The sequence below is a fragment of the Macrosteles quadrilineatus genome, unplaced genomic scaffold, assembly GCF_028750875.1.
Source record: "Macrosteles quadrilineatus isolate MER2022 unplaced genomic scaffold, UCM_ALF_1.0 Scaffold_4__1_contigs__length_99947679, whole genome shotgun sequence".
NCBI lineage: Eukaryota > Metazoa > Arthropoda > Insecta > Hemiptera > Cicadellidae > Macrosteles > Macrosteles quadrilineatus.
Window position 1 is genome coordinate 22,890,530 of NW_026542597.1, and position 16,308 is coordinate 22,906,837.

Consider the following 16,308-nt stretch of genomic DNA (forward strand, 5'->3'; position numbering starts at 1 on the left):
CGAAAACGATGGTTTTGCGGACGATTTAGAGTACTAAAAATGTCAATTTTCTGGACAGTATGATGAAAATAAATTTTAAACTGTATGAATTTGTCCGAGCCGTTGACTAGCCGATTTTTACTATCTTACTAGGATAAATAATGTATTATTTATCACATAACAAACAACATTTTACTTTTTAGATGAGAATGTCTCTTATTAAGGATTACGGTTTTTTGCTCATATGACAAATGTCAGTTCTAAAACATACTGATACAGTTGAAACCAAAATAATAATTTAAATGAAGTCTTCAATAGCTATAAATTAATTTGCTAACTAACGTTTCACACTTATCTTGATCAATTAGGTTTATAGATAAAGATAAATAATTATAAGATTTTACTCTAGGTGAAGAATTTCGCTTTACAGCCGCCACGCCTTTTCCTTTCGCAAAACCACTTCTTTCTTCCACACACTAACACCGATTGCAAATTGAATTTAAAGTTATTAAACATCAAAGGACTCTTTGCCCTTATTACTAAAAACCAACTCCGCACAATCTTCCATGGCCTTCACGCTTTGAATGTTTAAGCAAAACTTATGCGAAATCCTAAATATGCCGAAATGTAAGGGTGACGCAGCATTCTAATGACTAATTCCAAGATACTTCCCTCCATGCCGGAAATCGGGTGTCAACAACCCTACGCTATTATATTACCTACCCCTGTAAAAATATTACACGCACTGGTTCTTTAACGTAAAAGTAATGCATGCATTTATAGTTCAACCTAAACTATGTTAACCACATTCACCACATCGTGTATGCAGATGCATAAGAACGGCTGCTACTGTACTGAATTTGCCTTCTTCACTAACAATGTAATTTTCCAAAACTTAACTTTATTTCTGATCAGAATTTTAACAAATCTGCTTTTATATTTAGAAATGATTAGTGTGGTGCACATTTGTATAATACTATGCCATAGAGATACATAGTAAGCAATATAGCAACATAATTGTTGTGTAGGATGTGACAATCAACCACGCAAAAATATGGACGACGTTTTTTAGTTACCTAATACTTATGAATAAATGTAATTGTTTTGATTTTTAAAATTAAATATCAATAATATTCACAGTTATTGTTTAACAAAAAATAGTGATAGAAGATATACCACATCACTTATTGCATTCAACATTACAACATACAAAACTAAACATGTATTGGACTTCCGTGCCGACGTAAAACCTTGTATAACTTAAGTTTTAAGTTGAACTTTTATCGTTAAATAATCATATTATCTTTCTTAATATTCAATACAATAAGGGGTTTTCGTCATAATAAAGCAAAACATTCATATTTATACCTCATGCGTTGCGGGTCCAAAGTAACATTTTTATTCCATAGGGAGTAAAAATAAGTTGTTGCAAACAGTTGTAAATTAATCAGGCAAAGGTTTAGCCTAATGTTGCATTGTTGACAGTAGCTAGAAATATATCGATGGTATAATGTATTGTAAACACAATCTTAATAGAAGAAATGATTTACTCACTTTCTAAATAGCAACTTATTTACAATAAGTTATTAGAATATATATGGAATATGTTATTAGGGTTTCATTTGTCTGCTCCTTCAATATTTTTAGCTCTTACAACTGTATTTGAAAATTCATTGAGACATCATCAAACAGCTTTGGCAAAATATTTGCGTCCATTACTGCATTATTATAATTGCCATGTTCATGTGAGAGATTCCCGTTTCTCCCTCGCCCCTCCCAACTACCTGGCCTGCCGTCGTGGCTTTCGTCCCCAGGATTATAACTACTCAAACCCTCCCTAATTGCCGTGGCTTACGTCCCCCCAGCTTATAGAGATAAACATTCGTGGCTTTCGGCCTGCGCCCGACCCAACAGTTTTTCGTCAGTGAGTTTCATATCTTACCATTCTCGTGCATTCCTTGCAGCACTGATAAACATGTTAGAATCAACTGTGTCTCGTGGTAATCAAATATTCTTTATCAGTCCCGGGTTTAAGTCTTACCATCTCACATACTGTGATAATTCGTAGGGTAAATCATCTCAGACTGACTTTTCTTACATTTTCTGTTAGCTTTTATATTATTTTTTCATATTTATTTGCTGAACCCTCTCAGTGCAAATGCAATACCCGACGGTCATAATGGTTTACCCTTTCTGGTACAAATTTATTTTTTAAACAAAATAAGGAAAGGTTCAAAAGACGCAAGCAAAATGTGGATGTGGATTAACGAAATGAATGAGGCCACCGACCAGCTGCAGCTGCCCAGCTGAGCCGGTGTGACGTCACCAGCGCCAGTGCAGCCACATCAGCGAAATAAAAATTCCCTACTCCTTTTGGGCCTACACGATTTTACCATTCAATTAACAATTTGTTTATTTGAGCTGGCAAACCCATTTAAGAATACTACTTATACAATATTCAAACTTGAAATTTCGCTTTGGACAAACCTAAATTGGTTGAGAATTGGTACTGTTAATTTATTAACTACGTGCTATCAATGCCGTTTATGTTGATAATTGTGTTTAAGTTTTTATGACCCACTTACAATAGATGTCTTACACTCGCGCGATCCTGTTTATTTGTTGTTGCCGGTCCATTATGATGACGGGACGGACCAAAATAGCTGATCTTAGTTGGAGAAATCCTCGCATGGGGCGCTGACTGTCCCCACCTCGGCGCTTACGTCCAAATTTGTCGTGAACCATTTCAATACAACGCGCTTCTTATCAAACATGATCTCATTTTTGTACTTTTTTTATTAGTCCGTGTGTGTTCCTAAAGTCTGATTGGTGGAAAGTGTGTGACCCTGTTGTGGAATTTCGGTCGCTATTGGATAACCATCTGTTTCCAAGGGCAAGTTGTTTTTCATTCGCGATTCCGTCTTCTTTATACAGTCATAAGAAATGTAAGAGCTAGTTTTTGTATACATTATCAAATTGATTATTTGCTACATTATTGGTTGTACGGATTTCTAAACATTTTCAAAGTTGTTTAGCCTACAGTTTAATTATACATATATTTTTTTAAATCTTAAATCACTCTAATATACTTTTCTTTTTCATTTTTTTTTACTAATAAGAACAATTATGATCTTAAGTTTTTTTTAAATTGGAGTTACGTTGTGTAATCCCATCATACTGTTTGTCTAAATCAGTTCTGCCTACACGATCAACTGTTGATTAGAGGGTTTAAAGTCGTGAGGGATATATTTGGATTAGATTTAATTAGTAGGTAAAATCCACTAAGTAACGTTAATATTTTTGAAGCTTTTGGATTAAAGATTTTCTTATTACACACTATAATATACAAAATAAGTTAATATAATTTATATTTATTTTATTTAGGCTACTTAGCTTTTCCACATATAATGAAATTGATCAACTAACTTCAAAGACTTATCAAAAATTTATTTTAAAGAATTTAGCTACCCAACAAATAACAGCGATGAGCAACTCTAGTCGGTAAAGAAATCTGTGATAGAATATGTGAATCAGTGGACCTGTAGACATAATGGAATAGTGACAAACGGTACATATTGATAGAGGTGTGAAACAAAGAAAAGTAAAAGTGTGAAATTAAAAAGGGACAATGGAAAGACAATCACAATCACGAAGCAGCAAAAACAGACGAAGTCGCAGCAATCGCAATAGTCGCAACAACAGCCGCAACAGTAGTAGAAACAGCAGTCTGAGTCGTCCTCAGCAGAATGGCCGCAAGTACTCGATGGATAATGGAATAGATCCTGAGATCATAAACCATGTGCCTGTAGACCTGCCTAGCTCCAGTGAGTAAAGGAGACACCCCTCCTGCAGTCCTGCATGGAACTAACAAACTGATAACCAGGTGCATCTGCATGAGATAACAGCTCTAATAACACTCATCACTGACAGCTTCAACTGACCAACATTTTATAGATAGGAGAATATTTTACTAAAGAATTTTCATGGGATATTGTCTTTGTCTCTTGGTTAATGCATTTGAGTGAATTGACAGATATTGAGAAATTATGTTTATAATTGTTACTATTTTAGTATCAGTCTAAATGATTTCTTTGTGGTATGACTATAAAATTAGTATATAAAGATATGATCTCTATACGATTAGGGACTAATTTCTTTTGCCCATTTTTTCATTCCAATTAATTATGAAAAAATTTCAAAACTGATCCTGGCTGTTACATTTTTGTCAACTATGTTTTCTATTGAAATTTCAAAACCTGTCTCAGGATTTAACATAAAAGTAAAAAAATAGTAGGCTACTTTCTAAGTTGGCGAGGTAAGATGTGATAAACAAAGAGGCAAGAGCAAACAGCGAAGTAGAGGAAGCTGTGCAGCGGATTGTCTCACTCGACTGTCCGTGTATATTTAGAACCCGACTCAGGTTTGAACAAGTCTGCTATTTTTGAAACTGGGTTCTAAATGGTTCTTGGCTCGCCGACCATTGTAAACATTATGTATACCCCATTGACACCACTGCTCTACCCATGTTTGGGTCATGCTTTTGTACAATTAATTAAATATTTAATTTTAAGGTTGTTGTCTGAGTATATTTTAACATTTACTCATATTGTGGTTTGTATGAGGCAGAACCTTACTTCTGTACATATTATTTTACGCCTGTCCTAAGATAATAATTGTTTATTATGTGTTGCATTATTTTTGAGTGTTTAAAACAGTTTATTTTTTTACAATCTGGTTTTTTTTATCAAGAGAGTATCCAAAACTGAAATGTTTGTGTTTAGCCTATGTTACGTAACCCTTTGTTTTGCAGGGATTTTCTACTAGTGCCTGAGAAATTCAACTTTCCTACCATATTCTAAATGTTTCTTCTCATTTTAAGCAATTGTTTGCTTGTAACAGGTAGCAAAGCTGCCAGACAGAAGCCCAAAGGCAACAAGAAGATGAGGGACCAGAAGTTGAACCTCAAGGGGGTTGACAAGGAGGGCTCGGACATGGACGCCTTCGTGGACACAAGTGAGGAGAAGGAGCGACCTTCTACCCCTCCAGCCTCACCTCCCCCGACGTCTCCGCCTGCCATCGTCCCCGCACTGGAGGATAAGATCAAGGTAACATCATTGTATTGGAAACATGTATAGTTTGTTTCCGGGATGGTGTGTAGTGATGGAAGGGGGAGACAGTACTAGACGTCGTGGTAATCCAACAGCATTAAGTTGTTCAGATGGCTGTATGAAATAACAGTAGCAACAACCGTGAGGGAAAGGTTCTGGTGTGGACGCGGATTCTACTTGCCACTCTTAATTGACTTGATCCTATTACTTTTATAGCTTAATCATGTTGTGTTGTAGAGGCACATGTTTTACAAGTTTGTGAAACTAGATAACACTTTCTCATACATAACGTAGTGAGAAATAATAAGTGAAACCTCAATAACAAAGCAAGTCGCCCTTGACAATAAGTATCATTTTCGAATCCCCTAAATACACTGTATTTTGTATTACCCTTAATCATGTCACATGTTATTGCAACCCTCAATAAGAAGGCTTACTTTAATAACAAGTTTTATTTTGTAATACCCATGAGAGGCTTGCTATCGAGTTTCTACTACTAATATTTAAAAGTATCATGTTAATCCTCTACAATTCAACGATTATAGAGAAAGCTCAATAAAAAACTATCTTAAAGTAATCACTAGGGCCAGTTTAAAAAGCTGTGCTCAGAAAAGACCAATGGGAAGAGATCATCCGGCCCCCGTGTACTTTTGCCCAAGGTCAAGTCACTCGCCCTGATTAGATTTGCAGTTCACGACCCCTTGAAATCAGCTTTTTGAAGCCACATCAACATGAGCTGTGTTGGGATTAACATTAACTGTGCTTTGATTCAAAATGGTCCTTTGAACGAGTCTGATTTCAAAGTAAGTTGGTATTTATGCTTGTAATTCTTTTAGATCCTTTTTTATATTTCGTTTTACTGGTTAATTGTTTTGGTGGCATGCAGCAAAATCATATTAGGTTTCTATTACCCCATGTAAGAAATATGTTATCCACCTTTCAATGTGTCAGATTTAAAGTTAACTATCGTTTTCTATGAATATACTCGTTAAAGGTAAATTGTTATTGCTTGTGTCCGATTGTGTAATTGTTGGTCGGACTTTTCCAGGAGGACCTTGAGGAGAAAGAAGACAAGCAGGAAAAGTTAGTAGCCGCTAAGAATGAGGAGAACGCCAAAGTGTCAGCCATGACCATTGAGGATGTGGAAAAGACTGAAGAGAAGAAACCTCCTCGGTTAACACTCAGGCTTAGCTACACGAGAGGTAAATTAGTTGGTTCTCAGTTTTGTCTAGATAGTTTAAAGAGACATTTAATTTGGCAAGTTTTTTTTTACTTTAGGTTTTCTAGCCCTAACAACATCTAATAAGTTTGGAAAACTGGATTTTCTATTTGACGAAAATATTAAATGTACTACTCTAGTATACTGAAGACTACAGGTTCAGTTTCAAAATCAAAAGTCTACTGATTTAAAAAAATAAAACTATCAATTTTACAATCACAGGAGAACAAAATGAAAACTTGGTTTAACTAATTATCAGTGATGTTAAATTCTTCTTTTTTTTAGATCAATGGAGTCCTCTGAATCCTGATGGCAAAAAGAAATATGAACGGGACTTCTTAATGGACTTGAAGGGAGAGCCTCAGTCCAATGTGAAGCCTGATAATTTGCCTGATGTTGTGGCTGTCATCCGGGATGCGAGCTTGGTCAGTAAAGACTGTTGTATAAGTTAATATATTGAAAAACAAAATACAAGAGTAGTTAATCTCCTTCCAAGACTAAAACCATGTATGCTAGAATCATACTTGAGAATGGCTTACTTGGTTTTTTTCAGTAGGTTAATAACGTATTTATGCTACTTGGGGTTGTAGAGATGTCACCTAGAGTCTATTTAAACACGTTGGCTACCGAGCGTCGCATATATCATGCGCCGCTCACTTGATCATTGCCACGGACCAAGGTATAAAATTTAATCTTACACATAGACCACACACATCGATAGACACATAGATAGACACATAGGCTGTCACTTGGTTAACAGTACACGCAGACCACGGGGGAAAACCTGTTAAACAGTGATCATTTACTTTGTAATGCTCTGCAATCTTGTTTGTAAATAATGTAATCTTGTTTTTTTATATTGTTGATAACCTTTTGTGTCACCAATCATCATATCCACTGACAAAGCGATGCAGTTGTGCGTCAGGCATCCCTCTAGACCACTGCAGAGAATTCAGTGCCCCCAAAATAGACCATTACAAAGATATAAGCGTTTTGATAACATTGGAACACCAATGCAAATATGCTACGGCAGTCTATGGGTAGAAACCAGCCGTCTCATATGTGTGTCGCTGGTCCATATGAATAAAATATTTTGTACTCTTGTGGTAGTAAACGTGTTAAATCGAAAGAAGGCTATTAGAGGAAGATAATCTAGCACATTTAACCACTTTTTGTTCGTGAACAAATTCTCGCTTTTACTATCATGTTTATTTTTAAGTGTTCGTTACCTGTAAAATCAAATCTAGGATCCTTAGGCTTTAAGTGGATTTTTTGATTCCTAGTTTAATCGTGACCATTAAACTAGGAATTTAAAAAAAAAACTTAAATTTACCTATAGCTTTTAACCCTCCAAGTGTCTCTAGTCTTGGTCTTAATGTTCGCCCATTTATTGCGCAATCGCAGGGTTTTATTAAAATGTATCTTAGAAACTTAAAAACAATGTAAAGTATACTGTTTTATATATCATTTTGTTTGGAAAATTATGGGCTTCAATGTAACATATAAAACATTACAAAAAAAATTTTCAACAATTTTTGTGGGGTTAACATTTTTCAAAAATTATAAAATAAATTAAAAAAATGTATGTTTGCGCTCAATAAATTGTTATAATTTATAGGTCTACAAATATTTTAAAATAGCCACTTTGTTCAGAATTTTATGAGGATTCCAAAATTATAATAATATAAGGAAGTAGGTTTGCAAATAAATAAGTTATGGGCAAAAAACAGATTTCGGTACATAGCGTTTAGCTAAGAATGCATAGCCTAACCATAGCTAGGAATCTGGCTGATAATTTACATCAATATCACTAACCTACTTCTTCAGGATCATCAACCAGCCCTTCAAAATCACTTAAATCTTCTTATAATGCACCACGTATATCACTACTTTTGATTTTTAACACTAAAACAATGATAAACGTATTAAAACACATAAGTTATCAGTGCGAGGTTAACCAAGCTGTTTACAAGTACGCACGTCAGCTGTCTGCTACAATATTTTCGGAACTAAAATGAAAAGCGTATAGAAACAGACATCAGGAGAAAGCTCTGAATCTGCTGAAAAAAAAACGATACCTAACTCGATCCAGTTCAATCCGATTCAGTCAGTCCCAGAGCCGTCGCCGTAAACAGTGTTTGTGAGTCGCTTTTACGACACATAACACTAGGAGGGTTTAAGTAATTTATTACCGTACAGTACTGTTGATCTTTAGTGATGTCAACTGTACAAGTGTGCAATATTTTTTCTTGTAATGAATCTTATTTTTTTCCAATTTTTTTAGTAATCCACCCTTTTCTAATTGGTTTTTTCACCAACAGCTCAAAAACAGCCAGAGTATGCATTTCATGAACAACAGAAATGCAGACTTCCGGGGACTCATGCCTGAATTCTTGAGGAATTCTCAAAGCCAAAGAGGAGTGAGTATTTTGTTTTATTAGGAATAACAACTTTGTATGGATTTCTGGTGTTTTGTTATGAGAGCCGTTTTTATAAAAATATTTTCTAAAAAGTCATATATATGTTACAAAGCTTGCCCTAAAGTTCTTTTAACAAATGAATTATTCTTATCGTAAATATAGAGGACTGTCCAAGATTAATGTTAACGATTTAAGGACAGTTTATTAAAAACAGTTATTGAAAAGTGTTACTATTTCTTATAAAAATCACCTTAAAAGTTGTTATCTTAAAGTGTTTAGTTCTGTTAAGAAACTTGTGATCCAAGGAGTAAAAATGCTAAAAGTTAACTGTGTACTTTTACTTAGCTAAATTCAATATTTTTATTAGATCTTTAGGTCCTATTGTATTAAGACGTATTTCTTCGATATTTAATATTAGACCAAAACACATCCAAAATTAACTTTTCATTTTATCTGTATCATTTTATACTTGGAGCTTCCTTTACAAATGTTTGATGTGTTCTTGTAGCCGTTGCCCAAGGGACGAAATAGTCAACAGGGCAAGGGGGGGAAAAATCAAAACCCCAAAGTTATCCACATGTCTCTTTCTCGACAAGAAGATGTTAAACTCAGGACTGCAGAGAATGCTTGGAAACCCCAGCGACTCGAGAGTGATGCTGGGAAAGATGAGGAGCAAAAGGATACCGAGGTATGTTGTTAGTTTGGTTATCAACAACCTTACAATTTATGTTAAAAACTTGATGAACATATTATGATGATAACTATTCCACCAGATCCAAGTGATGAATTATAATGGAATTCCTCGTTACTGAATATGTTTGTCAGTTTTTACTTGTGAATAACATTGTTACAAGAGCCTAAATCCCCAGGTTTAACTTGTCTACAAATTAAATAATAATTCATTATTTGTTGTAGCCTACAAATTTATAATGATCAACTCCAATAGAAAATTACTACATAAAAACTACAAGAAAGTAAAATTGATCTGTTAAAACATTGCACTTTGGAGATGTGAAACAGTTCAAATCCTTCGTAATACTATTGGCTATTGGATTCTGAAGTAGACATCTTATCTATATGGACCAGCTCCAGCTATGGCCATTTGTTTATTTAAAAAGAACATATTTGTGTGAGCCAGACACAGAATGTGCTCGTGTCTGAAATTATATTGTCTACCTTTTTTTGTTTATAATTATAACATTGTTGATGAGTAATAATAGCAGTTGCTACAACTCACAATATGTCTTTCTATTACTTTGATTTGTTAAAAAAGTTTGTGTATTGAACAAATATTAGTAATTTCAATCAGCCCAATCTTTCGGTGGCTCACATCAACTATCACAATTTTGATTTAAAACTTTAAAAGCTTACGACAACTTTTAACATGGGGTATGGAATGTCTATTTGGATGAATATTTGAATTACTTGCCTTTAGCTTGATTGGAATGTTTAAATTTCATAATTCCTTCCTCTAAGTTGAATCACAATATGATGTTAATCTTCCTATCTGAACTCATGTGGAAATAAATATGGAATTCCTCGTTACTGATTGTGATTCATTGTCATAAGGTATTTTTTACTTTCTCCCCCTATACCATAGTATATGGAGAAAGTATTGTTTTCGTCAAAATTTTTGAGTTTGAGTTTTGAGTGGATATATTCGTTTTGGGTCCCCCTGGACCCAAAAAAGTGGTTTTCGAAGTGATGTCTGTGTGTGTGTGTGTGTGTGTGTGTGTGTGTGTGTGTGTGTCTGTGTGTCTGTGTGTCTGGATGTGTACAGAGCTAGAGACTACACCTGTGGTCCGATTTCGATGAAATTTGGTATGTAGGTTCTAATCCATGGTATCTCCAGGCGTTTTTTTCATTTTTTTGAAATTTTGATTTTTAATGGGGGTTTTCCCATAAAAACCCGGAAAAATCGGATTTTCTCAAAAATGGCCCGAACGATTTTGATAAAAATTTAGTATGTTGTAGCCCTTTAAATTCTAAACAAAATGGTACAAATCCCATTTTTGTAAAAATTACGGTTCAAAAGTTATGGTAAATTATGTTATTTTCCCATAAAAACCCCATAAAATAACGAAAAATAGGGTTTTAGACAAAGATCCGGTTTTGATTTAACATAGTATGTTATGGTCCTTACAATTTTGATAGTTTTTTTCACTTTTTAGAAATAAAAACCCCATAAAATAACGGAAAATCAGATTTCCCCAAAATTGGCCCGAACGATTTTGATAACAATTTAGTATGTTATATTCCTTTAAATTCTGAAGAAAATTGTGCAAATCCCATTTCCGTATATTTACTCTCACCGCTTACACATGATAAAGGTTGTTGACAAACTTATGGGAGAAAGTATGTGTCAGAATGCTGATACCGTTTATTTTATTCTTATTTTTTTTTTATTTGTTCAACGACTATATCTGTCTATTTATGTTACAGGAGCATTTTGACTAGCTGAATTGGCCTAAGTCTAAATGCTCACACATTTCATCGTTGTCTTTTAGTATGTTTAGAGAATGTTGATGACCAATAGTCTGTTAACCAATTTGTGTTGTATTTTCAGAAACTCTACAAGGATGTGCGAGGTATCCTCAACAAGCTGACTCCACAGAAGTTTGATACCCTCATGAAGAAGTTCATGATTCTTCCAATAAACTCTGAGGAGAGGCTTAAAGGAGTAATTGGCCTAATTTTTGAAAAGGTAGGTTGGTAATTTGAAAAAAGTCTACTTAAATTATACTATCTAATAAAGTATTAAGAAATATGTTTTTAAACCAACATTTACAGTTTGTCTCACTGTAAATTTTATTTTGTTAAGTTTTAATTAAATTTGGAATTTGTAAAAGAACTCAATGATTTGAATCGTATATTCAAAATAGGTTTGTTGAAGATGATTATATCATACAACATCAAATAAAATAAACAGACAAATCATAACTCAACATCACACACTGCGATATGGAGTGCCCCAGGGGTCAATTTTTGGACCCTCTGCTTTTACTTTAGGTTTGCCTTAGAGTCCTGGGACTATCCCTGGGAGTGACGAATCCTTGTGTGACTACAAATATAACAGTAGATGTTCATCCTTAGCTACATCCAGTAGCTTTTTGAAACCATGACTATTCATAACACTGATCTTTTAACCAATATTTTACCTGCACCTGCAATGGGAGACAGACTAATCTGCATGTCCACAAAAAAATAACATTCAATAAAAACAATCTACAAAACAATCTATTAAAAATAGTTTGTATTCATATTTAATTTTGATATTTAACTATTAATTGTTGTACCTTGTTGTAATATGTGATTATTTTTCAGGCTGTGGATGAACCAAATTTTTCCAAGGCATATGCCAATATGTGTAAAGTGTGCTCAAGAATAGAAGTTTCCAAAGTGGAAAACGGCGCTGAGCAGAAAGTAAACTTCCGCAAACTTCTCATTACAAGGTGCCAGACTGAATTTGAAAGAAACAAGTCGTCAGAACTTGATGCAGCCAAATGGTTAAAAGAAATCAACAACTGTACTGATCCTGTAAGTATTATGTTTTGATTTCATTGGATCAAGAATAGTGTAGAGTGAGTTTTATACACCAAAAATTAGTGCATGTTTACTCTGTGAATCTCTGTAAACCGTATTAGGCCTCTTGAACTCAATGTTGCTCATACACTAGTTTATTCCATCGACTTTAACGAGCTTCATTGTTGTTTTTCAGGAACAGAAAAAGGAATTGCAGTTACAGTATGAAGAAAAAGAAAGGACTTTGCGAAAGAAGTCTGTAGGAAATATTAGGTAATTTATTAATGGTTTGTGAGTAACTTCACTGGTTTTATGTCAATGCACTTTATTGCTGGGGTTTTCTGAATTTTGATAAGATCACCCTCTAACTCGAAGTGCTAAAGTAATTTGGAGCAATTGCTGTTGATTGATTTCGTCTGATATTAATCTTTCAATTGCCATGAACATTTTAAGTTTTTACTTAAATGTCCTACTGAGATTTGATTATTCTGCAAACATTTGTCAAAGAGCATTATTGGATTCTTGGATGTCTTTGGTGGAAATAATCCTGCGCCAAAAATCATAAACCGCACCAAACTTGTGAACTACAGCTTTACATGGTCAATTAGACAACATTACATTTAGATTACTAATCTCCTGGAAAGGTCGGCAAAGTGTGTTCTGAATGTAATGATTTCCAAATTAAAAGTTGTACAGTAATTTACTTTTATAGGATCTCAGATTGTTAGATGCACTGAAAGCAGGGTTTTTCATTATTGAAATGAATCCTTCCTTAAGTGCTATATTAAATTGAAGCATTACCTTGAATTTTTCTTACTAGTAAATTCTCTTGGCCTGCTTCATACATTACAATTACACATAATCTTTACAATCTTCTTTCACGCTACTAAGTGTAGACGAGAACTAGGATTTTACGTGAATATGTATTGTTTGTTTATATAATTTTATGTTCATTATGTTTATTTTCTGTTCACAGGTTTATAGGTGAATTATTTAAGCTGGGAATGTTGACCCCGGCAATCATGTATAGGTGTATAGAACATTTACTTAGCACTCCTGATGAGGAGTCACTAGAGTGCCTGTGTAAATTATTAACTACAATTGGTAAAGACCTGGAATATGGTCAGCAAAACCAAAAACAGCCTCCCCCTGGGGTAAGTGTGTCTTCAGGTGATTTTATTCCATGTTTATTTTCTTTGTTAAACTTATAAGATGGTGGAAAGTTAAAAGGGACCTCTTGTCGGGAATTATCAATTTTGAGTTATGTACATATTTGAATTCCTTATTAAATTCCAAATCACTTGGTGTAAGTCCCCATGCATCTATTATTTTATTTATTTTTTTTATTGTACCTCACACATGACAGAAAAATAAAAAACCTAGCCATTGATGGAGATTCTTTGAAGGTAATACCAATTTTTTCTGAACTCACAGTTATTTTCATGAAATAATTGTTTTTTCGAAGTACGTCACAAATCACATTTGAGGAAAGGGACCTCTTGTCGGGACCGCAAAATTTGTAAGATATTTTGTTCTCCTTAAACTGAACTTTGTTGTAGTTCTCTATATATCCGCTAGAATGCAGGAAATTCCTTTTTTGGACACTGTTTATAAAGTTAATATAATCGGACCTCTTGTCGTTACGGTGAAATAACATGTAGCGACAAGAGGTACCTTGTGCTGTAGAGAGGCTAACAAAATGATTTATTTTATTTTCAATATTTTAAATGATACTGTCCTGTTCTCTGTTAAATAAGATATAGGTAACTACTATTGATAAAACCCCGATTTCAATGTTTTCAACCTTAATCTATTATTAAGGTTGGTTTTGCATCGCCGACAAGGGGTCTCTTTTAAATTTCCATATCACATATATCAAGCAATCGGAACAGTTTCAGGAAAATTATGCAGAAATATGTTTTGTTAAAAAGTGTTGTTTGTAGAATAGTGTGTCATCATTATGAACTGTAACAATTATATTCATCAATTTGAAATAAGAGCCATAATTGTTAGAGTAATTTTGTTAGTTTGTAGATTTCACAAACTTGTGTTAATCTTTCTGTTCTCAATTTTTAATTTTTATTTAGATTCCGATTGGAAGAGCAAGCTAATAACAAATTCATAAGCTGGTCCCCAATCTTTTGATAAAAAAGAGCGTAGTTGTGTGGGCCAACACAAAGCGCTAGTGTCTAAAATTCCATTGTCTGCCTTTTTTTTGTTGTTGACATAGTTGATGGGCCATAACAGTTGCTATAAATTGTTCCATCAGTTTGAATTGGTGAAAAACATTGTGTATTTGACAGAAATTGGTAATTTAGATCAGCAAAATTTGTCAGCGGGTCACATGAGATAAAAAGATTTTGATTTAAAAAACTGGCGACAACTTTGACTTGGCGATGGAATATCTAGTTGTATCAATAGTCAAAGATAACGTTAACTATAATTTAATTCAGTTAAAGTAATATCTTTCTTCAAAGATGACTAAAAACATTGATAAATATTACTTACAATTAACAAGTACCCTGTAAATTAAATTTCTTTAATTCTTTACATTCAGGTTTTAAATCCATACTTCCAAAGGATGGCAGAGTTAGCCCAAAAAAGGGAAGGTTCGAAAGTATCGTCGAGAGTGAGGTTCATGCTGCAAGATGTGATCGAGCTGCGACAGAGCAAGTGGGTGCCGAGGAGAGAGGACAACAATCCTAAGACTATAGAACAGATCACCAAAGAGGCTGAAAGAGAGAGCATGGAGATGTCGATAGCTTTGCAACAACATCCGCCTCCTAGGATGAACCGACAGGACCGAGGGGACGACAGGAAGCGGAACAACCGTAAGTCAATGAACCCACACTTAACAAACAGATGTAGACTTATTAAACAGATGGATAAAACCTTTGTACAATATACAAATTTGTTGTACAGTTTGTTCAGATTCTTCATACTAAGGATTTACCATTGTAAATCATTTGTTAAGGCAACACAGATGTCTTTGAATATTTTAAGGTTAGTTTATGTTTTATTTTCTTTAATCTGGTTACATGGAACCGAATCATTGATAAAGAACTTATTGATGAGCTTATCTGGATTGTCTGAATTGTCTGACCTTATGTCTGCGGTTAAAATAACCTGGTCTCTGTCAAAACCATCTGTTTTAGTTTAAATCGACCTCAGCTTTTTGTTCACGCAAAAATGAGCACAAAAACAGCTTAAGCAGATTGTTTTGATAAAGAACTGTCCATTTGAAATCAGATTTGCCAAATTGTATTGTTAAGTACTATACAAACATGATAGTCCCATTTAGTCAAAGGTAAATATAGAATACATTGTATGCTATAATTAACTTTTTTAGGTGGAGGCAACAACCAAAGTGACAATGACGGATGGGTCAGTGTGGCTCCCTCCTCGAGATTCCATTCCAAGGGTCCGGCGTTTGAGGCTTCCAAGATGCAAAACATGGTCAAGGTATGTAATGACCATTTAACCTTTTGATATCTCGTCAGAGTCTTGTTATGCTATAAATTCAACTCCTTCAGTATTTAAAGACTAGAATCTCATTCAACAGAAACCTATAATAAAAATTCAGCTGATACCTACTTGAGCACAGGCACAGTAAAATAATGAAAATTTCACGCTAAGTTTTTCGTGTTGTTTGAAATGTTTTAGTATTAGTGATTCCATTGACACCTCAGGATGGAAACATTCTTGCACGGTTGAATAGCAGTGTGACCGTAGGATAAAAAAATTGTAATGTTTAGAACGAGATGGCTGACCTGAACTCGCTCAGCTTGGGTGGAAGATCACAGTTCATCTTCCAGACTACATCAAAGAGCATGGAGAACAAGTCTGCTCCAGTATTCACCACAACCAATGTCTACTCTGCCCTTCAACAAGAGAAGAAACAACCTCCTCAACCCAGCATGAAGTAAGTAAATCAGTCAAACAATAAGGCAAATAATATTATTTAAACTTGTACATTATCTAATTAATACTAATGTTATTGTTTAATTTTTAGCGAATTTCCCATATAGGGAATAAGCTATTACCGTAGTACTCATGGTAA

At 34.3% G+C, this 16,308-nt stretch overlaps 1 protein-coding gene across 4 annotated transcripts in view; it reads left to right on the plus strand.

The window, feature by feature from the left end:
• Nucleotides 1–16,308, plus strand: part of LOC128991392 (eukaryotic translation initiation factor 4 gamma 1-like) — a 106,822-nt gene that overhangs the window by 78,301 nt on the left and 12,213 nt on the right. For all 4 annotated transcript variants that reach the window (XM_054414215.1, XM_054414219.1, XM_054414218.1 and 1 more), the window contains 12 exons: nucleotides 4,879–5,084; nucleotides 6,136–6,289; nucleotides 6,592–6,731; nucleotides 8,628–8,726; nucleotides 9,235–9,414; nucleotides 11,293–11,430; nucleotides 12,051–12,263; nucleotides 12,445–12,521; nucleotides 13,225–13,402; nucleotides 14,806–15,079; nucleotides 15,598–15,710; nucleotides 16,004–16,170. In XM_054414215.1, the coding sequence (XP_054270190.1) occupies nucleotides 4,879–5,084; nucleotides 6,136–6,289; nucleotides 6,592–6,731; nucleotides 8,628–8,726; nucleotides 9,235–9,414; nucleotides 11,293–11,430; nucleotides 12,051–12,263; nucleotides 12,445–12,521; nucleotides 13,225–13,402; nucleotides 14,806–15,079; nucleotides 15,598–15,710; nucleotides 16,004–16,170 (1,939 nt within the window). The remainder of the gene's footprint in view (nucleotides 1–4,878; nucleotides 5,085–6,135; nucleotides 6,290–6,591; nucleotides 6,732–8,627; nucleotides 8,727–9,234; nucleotides 9,415–11,292; nucleotides 11,431–12,050; nucleotides 12,264–12,444; nucleotides 12,522–13,224; nucleotides 13,403–14,805; nucleotides 15,080–15,597; nucleotides 15,711–16,003; nucleotides 16,171–16,308) is intronic.